This window comes from Papio anubis, chromosome 5, assembly GCF_008728515.1.
Source record: "Papio anubis isolate 15944 chromosome 5, Panubis1.0, whole genome shotgun sequence".
Lineage (NCBI taxonomy): Eukaryota > Metazoa > Chordata > Mammalia > Primates > Cercopithecidae > Papio > Papio anubis.
The window spans coordinates 138,541,854-138,555,847 of NC_044980.1; the positions used below are offsets into that span (position 1 = coordinate 138,541,854).

Below are 13,994 nucleotides of genomic sequence, written 5' to 3' on the forward strand. Positions count from 1 at the left end.
TCACAGCAAAAATCACTGTTAACATTTAGTGCTTATATTTTGCTTATTTTTAAACATGTCTCAAAAAATTAATCATCTTTCACCCATTATACTGGCAAAAGTTAAAAAGCATGTGAATAAGTGCTGACAATGTTGTAAGGGAATGAGCCCTCTCATGTGTTGTTGATCAGTGTAAAATGTGCATATCAACACATTGGAAGGCAATGTGGCAGAATCTGTACGTTATGACTGCATGTCGGTACCCTCCCCCACCACCCCCAATTCATGTGTTGAAACTTTAACCTACAGTGGGATGGTACTAGGAGACTGAGTCTTTGGGAGGTAGTTAGGTTTTCATGAGGTCATGAGTTAGAGACTGCATGATGGGACTGATGTCCTTATAAAAAGAAACCAAGACTAGAACTCACTCTATCCACCATGTGAGGCAATGATGAGGAGGCAGCATCTGCAAACCAAAAATATGGCCTTCACCAGACACTGGAAAGGCCAGGGCCTAGACGGTAGATTTACCAGCCTCCAGGCCTGTGAGAAATTAACGTTTACTGTGTAAGCCACCCAGTTCATGGTATTCTTGTTATGGCAGCCCAAACTAAAACATCATATAAACTAATAAAAGTATGCATGTCCTGAGAATCAGCTATATAGTTTTCTGTATTGAGATATAATTCACTTACCATAAAATTCACCCTTTTAGGGTACACAATTCAGTGAGGTTTAGTATATTCGTAGAGTTCTGCAATCATCAACACTAATTCCAGGACATTTTCATCACCCCAAAACAGAAACTCCATACCCACTGGCAGTCACTCATCACTCTCCTTTCTCCCTAACCCATGGCAATCAATAATCTACATTCTGTCATTATGGATTTACACATTCTGGACTTTTCAAATAAATGGACCCATACAATATGTGGCCTTTTGTAACTGCCTTCTTTCATTTCGCATATTTTCAAAATTTGTCCATGTTTAACCATGAATCAGCTCTCCATTCCTTTTTTGGGCTATATATTCATCAGTTGATGGATATTGGCTTGTTTCTACATTCTGGCTATTATAATACTGCTATGAAAGTTTTGTACAAGATTCTGTGTGGACATATATTTTCTCATTTCTCTTGAAGTACCTAGGAGTAAAATTGCTGGGTCAAATGGTAATTCTATGTTTAACTTTTTGAAGATCTGAAAAACTGTTCTCCAAAGCAGCTGCACCATTTTATATTCCCATAAGAAACATGTAAGGGTTCTAATTTCTCTGCATATCCACAACCAACACTTGTTATTGTGTGTCTTTTTTTTTTTTTCCCCCCGAGACAGAGTCCCACTCTGTTGCCCAGGTTGGAGTGCAGTGGTGCAATCTCGGCTCACTGAAACCTTCGTCTCCTGGGTTCAAGTTATTCTCGTGCCTCAGCCACCCATGTAGCTGAGACCATAGGCGTGCACCACCACACTCAGATAATTGTTGTATTTTTAGTAGGGATGGGATTTTGCCATGTGACTAGGCTGGTCTCGAACTCCTGGCCTCAAGTGATCGGGCTGCCTTGGCCTCCCAAAGCGCTAGGATTACAGGCATAAGCCACCGTGCCAAGCCTGTTTTTCAGCTTCTTGACAGTGTCCCTCGAAACACAAAAGTTTCTAATTGATGAAGTCAATTTTATCTATTTTTAATCTTGCTGCTTAAATTTTTGCTATCATATCTAATAAATTACTACCTAACCCAAGATCACAAAGATTTATACCTATGTTTTCTTCTAAGTGTCTTATCGTTTTAACTCTTTCATTTAGGTATTTGATCTATTTTGAGTTAGTTTTGTATTCTACACGAGGTAGGGAATCTAACTTCCTTCTTTCATATGTGGATATCCAGTTATCCCAGCACCATTTGTTGAAAGAAATATTCTTTCCCCCATTGATTGGTCTTGTAATATTAACGGTTTTAAACCTATCTAAAATGTTCTATAGTTTAATTGTGGCAGTGGTGGCATAACTATATGTTTGTCAAAACTCAAAGAACTATACACTAAGAATAGTAAGTTTTATTGTATGCAAATAATATCTCAATAAACCTGATATTTAAAAATTCTACTTTAGGCCAGGCACAGTGGATCACGCCTGGAATCCTAGCACTTTGGGAAGCTGATGTAGGAGAATCACTTGAGCCCAGGAGTTTGAGACCAGCCTGGGCAACATAGTGAGACCCCATGTCTACAAAACAAATTCGTTTAATTAACTAGGCATGGTGACACATGCCTGTAGTCCCTGCTTCTCAGGAGACTGAGGTGGGAGGATCACTTGAGCCCAGGAGGTTGAGGTTGCACTGAGCCATGATCATGCCACTGCACTCCCACCTAGGTGACAGAGCCAGACTGCATTTAAAAAAAAAAAAAAATCTACTTTAGATAAACAACTCATATATAACATAAAGGATCACATACAAGGAACATATGCTTCACAAATATTATAGTATTGTTTGTAAAAAAAACTTAGATACCATCTGTCTATCAAAAAAGTAGTAGCTATATAAAATGTCATACAGTCACAGGATTGAATTATATGCAATAAAGGAATAAGCTATATATATATTTTTATATATTTATGTATATATTTATATATATTTGTTTATATATATATTTATATATCGCATGGTTTAAGCTCAGAAACATTCCATTAAGTAAAAAAAAAAAGTACACAATTTACAAACTCACAATTTACAAAATAATTTATAATATATGTTTAAAAATGTATACAAAATCACACTATACAGACTCTATGAGTATATATGTAAGTATCTAAAGGTATCTCTTTAAGGTCCGGAAGAATATTCAGCAAACTGATAACACACACTACTTCTTGAGAGGGTGAAAAAGACACCAGGATTGGGAGGGATGGTCATATGGGAGTTGAACTCTATCATTTCCTGATCCCCCTCCAAAAAATTCATTAATTACTGTGATTAAAAAATTAATAATGTGGAATTCATATGAGTTATAAACAAAGGTCATAAGTATAGAACCATAGATTTTGAATGTATGTACTCATGTGTCCATCCCTGCATCCAAAACACACACACACACACACACACACACACGAGTCTTACCAGTTTGGGTTTTCCATACTTTCCCGGAAGACAGACTCTTCCTTCATGGATGCGTATTGTGTCCACGTAAGGCAGTGACTCCGTATAGCCATGTTTCTTTCCCGAGGATTGAGCCATGACTCCTCTTCTAATTGGATATTAGGTACTTTCAAAATGCTCACCTGCCCAACAGAAAGAGAATGGCTTTCTCAATTTAGGAAGAGCAGGCTACATAATGACCACATCCAGAGTTACTCTCAGTCTTGGATAACCAAGATGACAAGTAATCCTGATATATGGATGATGGCTCACCAGTGGCTGTACGTTTTTGATAATCAAACATACTATGACCTTACTAAGTGCTGGTGAGGACATGCAAATGACCCAGGATTTATGTAGGCTATACAGTCCCTGGCCTAATTTCCCTAACTGCTAAACACTAAGCAAATTATCAGCCTCCTTCGCATCTCCTCTAAGGCTGGTTATGGCCTTCTTAAATTGATGGATTCTAATCGAGCCCACTTACAGGCTTACATGCAGAACAATATCAGGTAAAATATTTTCTTCATTTTAAACTCTGTCCAATACGTAGAAATGTATGGTTTCCTAGGTGAAGACATGGAAAACTACAAAGGCAGAATTGTACAAGTCAGAGGTGTCCTTAAATTATTTAAGAATTGAGATACAAGACAAAGTTGAATGCCTTTTTAAATAATAGATTCAGAGTGAGTATACAGGGCAAAGGCAGGGTACACACTCTGGAAAAAGCCAGTAATAATTTGCTGCTACAGTGCAACAAGTTTTACCATCTGGAAAAAAGAAAGTTAATTTTCATTGTCATATCAGCTTTATTACACTGAAGAATGTGACAGTCTTTTAATTCATGATAAGGAAGTGATGGAAGCTGCCATTTGTTCCACCTACAACACAGCAATTTAATTTGCAAGCTAGTCGGCAGGATCCAAGCTGGGTTCCACATTTGATATGGTTTGGCTGTGTCCCCTCCCAAATCTCATCTTGAATTGTAGCTCCCATAATCCCCACATGTCATGGGAGAGACTCAGTGGGAGGTAACTGAATCATGGGGGTGGGTTTTCCCGTGCTGTTCTCATGACAGTGAATAAGTCTCACGAGATCTGATGGTTTTATAAAGGGCAGTTCCCCTGCACACACTCTCTTGCCTGCTGCCATGTAAGATGTGCCTTGGCTCCTCCTTCACCTTCCACCATGATTGTGAGGCCTCCCCAGCCATGTGGAACTGTGAATCCATTAAAACTCTTTTATTAAATTACCCAGTCTCAGGTATGTCTTTATTAGCAGCCTGAGAATGGACTAACACAACATCACACACAGAATCTCTCTCAGGTTGAAACTACCCTCTGAGACCTGTTTGAAAGGGCATATCCAGATGCTTTCCTCTGACTTCCTCATAGCTCTAAAAGGACTCCCACTGAAAATCCCTCTATAGTTCAAGCAATGTGATTAAAAATTTCCACTCACCTTTTTCCAACAAAGAATCACCAGAGTGCTCTTCTTCAAAGAGAGAAAACATTTGCTATCATGAAGATTTCATCATCAATGATATTACTTTAGAGAAATACACATAAAGACTTAACAGACGGCGTGGAGAACATTATTCTCTGGTAAATAGCTGTTATCTCTGATAGTGAATTAGAAACTGAAGTTTTTCTCTTTCTTATTAAAGATGAGACTAAATATTTACAATCTTCCCATTTCTGATCATTCTCACCTAAGAGTCATTTCTAATCATGAAAAGACTAGTCACTTCATGCAAAATGCCAAAAGTATCTTTAAAGTAATTGCACAACATCTCTATGTCCATTAAGAGTCCTTCACAAGACAGAGAGACAAAGTATCTCCAGTGGCATCTGCTAAAACTGAGGTTGGATAAGAAAGAGCTTTCTTCCTCAGAAGGCTGTGAAGTAAAAGGAGGAGGAAGTTTCTAATGCTCCTTTACATCAGAAAATGCTGTTCCTTTTCATGACTATTAAAAAAACTCAATGTTACAACAACTGTGATTAAACTTTAAAATGAACTTACCTTCCTTAAAATTTCTGGAACCACATTCTGACAGATTGCAATCCTCTTTCTGTAGATGACCCCTGTTGATTCATCTAAAAAAGAAAAATTTTTATACACAAAAAATTAAGGAAATGTGTTCTTTTCTTAGTGTCAATAAATCTTGGGGGGTTTTTTGTTGTTTTTTGTTTTTTGGTTTTTTCTTTTTTGAGACACCCAGGCTGGAGTGCAATGGCATGGTCTCGGCTCACTGCAACTTCCACCTCCAGGGTTCAAGCGATTCTCCTGCCTCAGCCTCCCGCAATAAATCTTTTAAAGTCAATCTCAATTTTCTATTTGCAGAATTCCTACAGAAAATGTTTAATTCAAAATTCAGTTTCCCTGACACTTTCCTGGGCCAAGCAGATATTCCTTATCTGTGATGAAGGAATAAGGGTACAACAGTAACTCAGAACGCACATTCCAGTGTCAAGGATGAAATAATCGCAACCATTCACTGCTCTGGACTATCCGTGTCAGTGCCCCAATGACGATGACCAGTGGGACTCCTGCTCAACTCCAAAGAGAATGTTTCAACAAAAAGGGGGAGAACCTGATGCTGCTACTTTCTGTACCTAACTTTCAAGCACTGATATCTGGCTACAAAATTTAAACCTATAACTCATTTTACCAGCCACATTTATCTCTCATAAGGGAGTAGACTTCCTGTTGTTACCGGCAGCAAATTTGTACGCGTCTGCAGCAACCTCAATTCTGGCCTCCTCAGAAGAAGGAATTCGACTGAGGGGCATCAGGCAGAAGGAGGGACCAAGACAAGTTTTAGAGCAGGAGTGAACGTTTATTAAAAAGAATAGGAAATGGCTATTCCTATTCTTTTTATAAACCTTCCTAAACAGGAAAAAGCTATTCTGGTTCCTTTAGAATGGGAATGAAAGGAAGGAAAGGACACTTGGAAGACAGCCAAGCGGGCAACCTGAAAGGCAAGTGTGTGGTCTGACCTTTTGACTTGGGGTTTTACGCGTTGGCATACGTCTGGGGTCTTACATCACTTCTCCCAAATCCTGAGATCTTATCAGGAAGCTGCTGATCATCAGTTTCAGGTGTTTTCTATCTATTAGGAGCGGGCCTTTGCCTGATGCCAACTGTGACCAATTATTACTTTAGTGAGACAGTTAACAACCGCCTGACCATCACCTGATGGTCACCCAACACTCCTGGGTGTGTGCGTGTGTGTGTGTGTGTGTGTAGCTCTCTTCTGTGTGTATATGTGTGTAAACTCTCTTCTGTGTGTGTGTGTAAGCCCTCTTCTGTGTGTATATGTGTGTAAACTCTCTTCTGTGTGTGTGTGTAAGCTCTCTTCTGTGTGTATGTGTGTGTAAACTCTCTTCTGTGTGTGTGTGTGGAAGCTCTCTTCTGTGTGTATATGTGTAAGCTCTCTTCTGTGTGTATGTGTGTGTAAACTCTCTTCTGTGTGTGTATGTGTAAGTCCTCTTCTATGTGTATGTAAGCTCTCTTGTGTATGTGTGTAAGCCCTCTTCTCTGTGTGTGTGTGTGTGTGTAAGCCCTCTTCTATCCTGCTCATACTTGACTAGCTACCTACTGTAACACTAGGACTGCAACCATTTTGCTCTGCGATGAAGTTTCCAGAATTAAACCAGGGAAGTAAAAACAATGTTAAGAAAAGGCAGAGGCAGAGAAAAGAATAAACTCTGAAGTGCAGTCTTCTGCTTTGTGAATCACTGTGACTTAGCCACTCTGTTACAGGTTTTCCCAAAGCTCTGGCTGTAGTAGTCCCAACCCTTGATGCAAAAACCCTGACTGCCCAGAAGCTGTTGATAGGGTGCCAACCCCTCTGCCCACTGGCCCTCCCTTTGGCCATCTCATCCAGTGTTTGCTTCACACATACTCGAAATGGATTAGCCACTCCCAACGGCAAAGATGCCCCTGACAATGATAGAAATTATAATTAACATTTCAATTTAGAATATGCACAGTGTTCTCTCATTTGATCTTCATGACAACCTAAAAACAAGATTATTTTCCCATTTGACAGATGAAGAAACTGAGGCTCCAAAAAGTTAGGTCACCAAGGTAGTAATGAAATCGAGATTTGAAATCCAGTTTGTCTGATGACAAATAATAAGTTTTTCCCACACTGCAGGTACATGAGAAAATATTTTTAATATATCTATATGATTATAGAAGTACAGAAAATGCATATACAAGCAAAAGGCAGTTATGTTTGCCAAGCACAGAGAGGGCTCCAGAGTCATACAACAAACAGTAGCATCTCATGATTCCTAAGAAGGCTAAAGGGCATGCTGGACCTAGGCCCCAGTGTCTCCAAAGCTTTGTACATTGACTATGTGCATCGTCACAGCTTCCTGCTTTGCCCAGTTCTCAAGTTTAAACACTGACACTGATAATGGTTTTTGTGGAGATAGGGATAACACAGAAGAGAAGAGATTCCTATGCTCTAGACCAGGAATCAGTAAACATTTTCTGTGAAGAATCAGATGTTAAATAATTTAAGTTTTGTGGGCAATAAAGTCTCTGTGGCAACTGCTCAACTCTGCTGTTATAGTGAGGAAGCAGCCATAGATGACATGTAAACAAATGTGACTATGTTCCAATCAAACTTTATTTACTAAAACAGGCAGCGCGAGCCATAGCTTGTCAACTCCTGATTTAGTCAATGCTAAACCACATTGCCAAGTAGTTGTGATTCCATAAGCAATCACTTTATGGTCACATCTCATTTTTAATCATATGCATTTTGCTATCTACAAAATGATATGATAATAGGCTACAGCCATGTGACCTTGAGCAAGTCACTTAACTTCTCTGTATCTCAGTTTCTCCATACATTAAATGAGTAGTCTAATACCTATCCCACACATTGTTCTGAAGATTAAATGAATTAATAAGAGTACCTGGCACATATTAAGGGCTCAAAAATGTTAGCGGTTACAATTATATATAGCTCAGTGTTGTCATCAATTATTAGTTAGAAAGTGACAAAAAGCATCAGCAGGTCTTTTACTATCGTAAATCCTGGTGCTCTACCTGCCACACCTTTCTAAGTCACCTCAAGTACAGAAATATACCTGTTTAACAACTAATAATGGAAAGGGACTGTAGGTGAACAATTTTTTTAAAAACCTAATAGGCCACACACACACATACACACACATATCTTTACAAAAATCACTATCATTTAACGATCATTACTGAAAAAAACTGTACAGAGAACTTACCTCTTTTTTCCTCCGTGATTTTTACAGAGAGGACATTTTTATCCATGGGGTTGGGGTACTAAACAAAAACATATAAAAAATAATTACCATTAATCTACCAAGGTGAATTATTTAGTAGTAACCACAGCTGTTTGCAGGACTAGTAAATATTTTCCAAGAAACTTCTAAACAAAGCCCAGTTTTGAATCATGGATCTTAATTTTATAACTTGGGCCTAGATAAGTGAGATGCTATCATCATCTCGACTTACATGAAATCTGGGGAAAACCTTCTTTAGATCCAACCTAGCCCTGAGGGGGATGAGGTTAAGCTAATCAGTAAATAATAATAGTATTAATATTGAACCAGCCTAACATAAATCAAGAGTGTTCTTTGAGTTAGGCACTGTACTAAATGCTTTCCTTGTACAATCTTGTCTAAATCCAACAGCCTCTGTTATAACTGATTTATGTGATATCATCATCCCCATCTTTCAGATATGGAAACTGAATGAAGACTGGATTGCTTAAGGTCACCCAGCTGGCTCCTGGTGGAGCCAGGGAATTAAACCAGGCCTGTTTAATGTAGAGTGGACCTCTTCACTATGGTCTAATATCATTGTCTGGTGGCTGGGTTAGCATCACAGTAGGATAATCATAGAAGTATGCTTTGCTAGGCACATAGTAAATGCTCAATAAATATTTAACATGCTGATTTAATTCCCCTGAAAAGCAATTTGGCTGTGACAAGGTTGATAATAGCCACTGCTTTTGTCTTAGGCAATTTACATACTTTAGATACATTAGCTCAGTTAATTCACAAAACCATTCTATAAGGTGTTACTTTTTCCACTTCATATATGAAAAATAAGGCTTAGATAAATTAAATAATTTGTTCAAATTGTCCAGCTAATGAATAGTATATCTGGGGGTAACATAATTTACCCCCTGATACTTTCTGCCAGCCTACAAAGCCTGCCCACCAAACCTACCACTAAATCGCCTAAGAGTTAACCTAACACAATCCTTTCCATTACTCAGATGTGAAAAGAGAGACACTGGGAGCAGAAGTGACCTCCTAGAAGCCACAGGACAAGGTAGCTGCTGACCTGAGCCTACTAAGCCCCCTTGGACTCTTTTCCCTGAGGTTTACCGATGTATCATGTGATCAAATCTGAAAAGAAAATTAGCAAGAAGTCTTATCCATGACATCACAAAGTGTTGAGCAGAAGGCAAGAGCAGCAGGCAGCCTGATGGGAGAAAGAAGAAAGGCCCCTCACTTTGCAAACTTGAGCTTTACGTTTTCCGAACCCTAGGAAGTGAAACACAAAACTCTGACTGTGGGTCTCCACCCACAGCAGGGGTGTGTATGTCTTTGTGTGTGTGATATTGATTTATTAACGGATTTTTCAGGGAAAGGGGTTCATCACTTTAACACATTCTTAAAGATATCTATGACCCAAAAAGACAGTAGATTAGAACACAGGCTCTCTGAGGGCAGGAATACTGTCTATTTCAGTTACTCCTATACCTCCACCAGCCAGCATAATGCCCAGCACATAGAAAGCACTCAGTCAATATTTTCTGAATAAACAATTTGGAATATAAACCTCAATGACCTCAGGGATCACTTTGGAAAATGAGCCTGCCTTCAGTCAGAAACCAATCTATGAAGAGAGCAGTGGCTCAGCTTTCGGCAACCTCAATATCTCTTCATGTTCCATGTTGGTAAACTCTGTTATTCACACTTCCATCCTAGAAACTGCAATCTTGATAACTGATGAAAAACTTGGTTTTTAAAAATCTATTTATTTATGGCTGGGCGCGGTGGCTCATGCCTATAATCCCAGCACTTTGGGAGGCCAAGGCTGGCGGATCACGAGGTCAGGAGATCGAGACAATCCTGGCCAACATGGTGAAACCCCGTCTCTACTAAAAAATACGAAAAATTAGCCGGGCACAGTGGCAGGCGCCTGTAGTCCTAGCTACTCAGGAGGCTGAGGCAGGAGAATGGCCTGAACCCAGGAGGTGAAGCTTGCAGTGAGCCAAGATTGTGCCATTGCACTCCAGCCTGGGCAACAGAGCGAGACTCCATCTCAAAAAAAAAAAAAATCTATTTATTTATATATTCATTCATTCATTCATTTTAGCCCTAGGGAAAAAAAAATGCTTGGCTGGGCATGGAGGCTCATGCCTGTAATCCCAGCACTTTGGGAGGCTGAGGCAGGTGGATCACTTGAGGTTAGGAGTTTGAGACCAGCCTGCCCAAAATAGTGAAACCCTGTCTCTACTAAAAATACAAAAATTAGCCAGATGTGGTGGTGCACACCTGTGGTCCCAGATACTCAGGAGGCTGAGGCAGGAGAATTGCTTGAACCTGGGAGGCGGAGGTTGCAGTGAGCCGAGATCATGCCACTGCACTCCAGCCTGGGTGACAGAGTGAGACTCTGTCTCAAAAAAAAAAAAAAAAAATGCTTGGAAATACAATGATTGCTTTCTTGAAGTTCAGCCCTTCCAAGTTACATGCCCATGACAGAGGGTCAGGTTTAGATACTCTGCTCCTCAGCAAAGGAGACTTTCGCTTACATAGTACCCTTAAAGTAAGGGAGATATTTGAGACTCACACAGGTCCTCTGAATTGTGATTATATGTGTGTAAATTGTAACATGTACACTAAAGTAAAATGGGCTTATCTACAGTTCTAGCTTGTTCATTACATATCCATAAATACATATTGACTGAATATTATAAATTCACCATAAGTTGTAGGAAGATGACTCAACTAAACTATAAAGGACGTTGAAAATGTAATCACCAGGGAGACATGGGGATCAAATTTTTCAAGTTCTGATTACTTCACTAAGTTATCAGAGAAATTCTTAAACATTATAAACTCAAATACTTCACACTTACATAATTTTTGGAGTTGAAGAGCCATGAGCCTCAAGTTTCCATAGAAGAATAGTAGAAGAAAGTAGGGGTTTATTTGCAATAGCTGACTGCTGTATTATGAAAGTATTATGAAAGGCACGTATTTCAACCTCTTTAAAGATTTACTGAACTGAGGCGCCCCCTACCTGGCGTTACTTGAAATGATCTGACGCCATCTCGTGGTAACTTGAATATTCATGTTTTAATTCATGAAAATTTACCAAAACTCCCACGAGAAAGAGTTGAAAGAGGGAAGGTTTCTCAAAGGTCAACACCAGAAACACTTACCTGGGAAGAAGACAGGAGGCAGGTGGCCAGGTTTTTCTGGACACCTTTTCAAACACAATCCAGTATGATTGCAGAATTGATCAAGCTAAATCAGGATCACACCCATCAAAGACTTACCGAGCAGCTACTGTGTTCATGCAAGGTGCTATCCTAGAGAAGCCGCAATGCACATGATCTCACTCAGTCCTTCTCAAAGCATGGAAACCTATCAAGTATTAATGCTATAAATATAATAGTATAAAGCCTGCAGACAAGCAGGGTCACACTGGGATTCTTCAATCCCCATTTCATACTAGAGACTCTCATGAAAGCAATGTGATCTGAAGACCCAGATATCTGCCAAAAGTCCTTGTCTTTCTTAATCCTAACTCAGGTGATCACAAACTGCAGTGTGCATGAGAATGATCCCACGGGCTGCATATATATGCCATGTATGCTATACTACTTTATGGATGATTTAAGGAATTTTTAAAGGTATATTTGACTTCATTTTGCATATCCTTATAATTTTTACTTTCTTCACAGAATGTGTAAACTAACTCATTTTCCTTTCCCCAAGACATGAAGCTACTGCAAATACCACTGTATATATCATATGTATGTTACAGTCTAACAAGGGTAAAATGTAGACTCTTCTAAAGCTCTTGTATCTGCTTGCTTTATTTTTTACATATTAAAAGATAAGCCAAGAACTCCATAATATTGGGCGGGGGGAATAAGCATTAAAGCAAACACACACATATAAAAAGAAAGAGTCCAAGAAACTGAGTCCATCTAATTACAGAAATCATATTCAATATGTTTGTGGGAGAAGCTTCATGAAGATATAACATTTAGCATTCATATTTGCTGAGAGAAAAAAAAACCCATAAGCTTTCAGAAAGCCTACTCTTAAGAGTTATTAAAATATCAACTTTCCAAAAAGCTCAGAAGCCAATGCCTGTTTTTTATAACATTTTCTCCCCCTCTCAGAAACAGTCAATGACATCCAAAGGAGTCACTGTCTACCAATTTTCAAATGAGGTTACCCGAGAGAGTACAAGGAAGCAGGTGAGTGACAGATCTGTCTGAAGAGTCCTGCAAAGAAGGCAAAGAAGACCTACTGTCAGTCTGGTATATTAACATCCCCGTGTTATAAGCATTAAGGGAATCTGTTATCTAGGCTGCTGCCAAACATGTACATGCAAAGAGATGGGGCTGCTGAAAAGAGATTTGGTGTTTAGCAGCAGAAAAACATCACCACGAGCTATGCCAAATTCCTTTTATGAGCTCCACACATCATAGTCTATCACAGAAGAAAAGCAAAGTTGATTTTATACCAAGACGAGATCAAGGACAAGACATAATTAAGTTAAAAAGTATTTTGAATGGCTGTTCATTGGTCTTTCAATAGGATGATGAAATAGAAAGAACAAAGGGCAATGAGCCAAGACATGCAGACTACAACGCTGCCATCTGTGAGGCCAGGGTGGTGAACCACCAGGTGACCATCGAGGTCCTTCTGGCCAGGAAAAGCTATGATTCCAAACAAAGGCCAACCAACAGCACATCAGCCTCTTTCTTTCAAAAATGGCCCAATAATCAGCAATGGCATAGTGAAGGTTTTGAAAAGACAGTTTATCATTGTAACACAGAGGAAAATCCTCTTATCACAACATCAAATGTCCGCATAAACCCAGTGCAGCTAAAGATATGCTACAAATAACTGCCCAGCACTCTTCAAAATCACCATGGTCTGGAAATGCAAGGAAAGACTGAGGAACTGCCCTACACTGCAGGAGACTGGCAGCTAAATGCACTGTAGGGGCCTGAACTGAATCCTAGACTGGAAAAACAGTGTTAGTGGACAATTGGCAAAATCTAAATAGGGTCTATAGGTTAGTTAATAGCATTGTATCAGTGTTAATTTCCTGGTTTTAAAAAGTATACTATGGTTCGGGGAAGCTGGAAAAAAGCATACGGGAATTATTTGTTTTGCCATATTGATTCTGAAATGGTTTATAAGTCAAATTGTTTCTAAAGGAAAAGTTAAGAAATAAAAAACGAAATTAAAGACAGGATGTTGGAAAACGGTGAATTTTAGAGCCCAAGAGATCTGAATTGGAATCTCATCTGTGAGAAGCTTCGACAAATCATTTTAATCTGCCCTAGTCTCTTCATCTGTAAAGTGAGAATAAATAATTACCTCAAAGAGTTGTTACAAGAATTAAAGGAAACAATTTAATTACAGTATAATACCTAGCACTATGCAAGTAGAAAATCAATGTAGCTGGTTTTGCTACTAACAAATGAATCAACACTTTTGAAAACTTAAAAAGCTTCAAGACCGGTTTTTACCTTGCGATTTACTGTGGTATGGCATTAAATATATTGCTGGCATCTATCTGCAATCCAAAAATACTTAAACAATGATTTTAAAATGATTA

At 39.0% G+C, this 13,994-nt stretch overlaps 1 protein-coding gene across 9 annotated transcripts in view; it reads right to left on the minus strand.

Annotated features, from left to right (window-relative positions):
- The window catches only part of LOC101016189 (PRELI domain-containing protein 2), a 214,035-nt gene that overhangs the window by 59,981 nt on the left and 140,060 nt on the right, over positions 1-13,994 (minus strand). For 8 of the 9 annotated variants that reach the window (XM_031666519.1, XM_031666517.1, XM_017960009.3 and 5 more), the window contains 3 exons: positions 8,372-8,429; positions 5,136-5,209; positions 3,096-3,256 (listed from right to left, as the gene is read on the minus strand). In XM_031666519.1, coding sequence (XP_031522379.1) covers positions 3,096-3,256; positions 5,136-5,209; positions 8,372-8,429 — 293 coding nt within the window. Of the gene's footprint in view, positions 1-3,095; positions 3,257-5,135; positions 5,210-8,371; positions 8,430-9,458; positions 10,207-13,994 lie in introns of those variants that run through there. The other variant, XM_017960010.3, reaches the window with a different exon arrangement.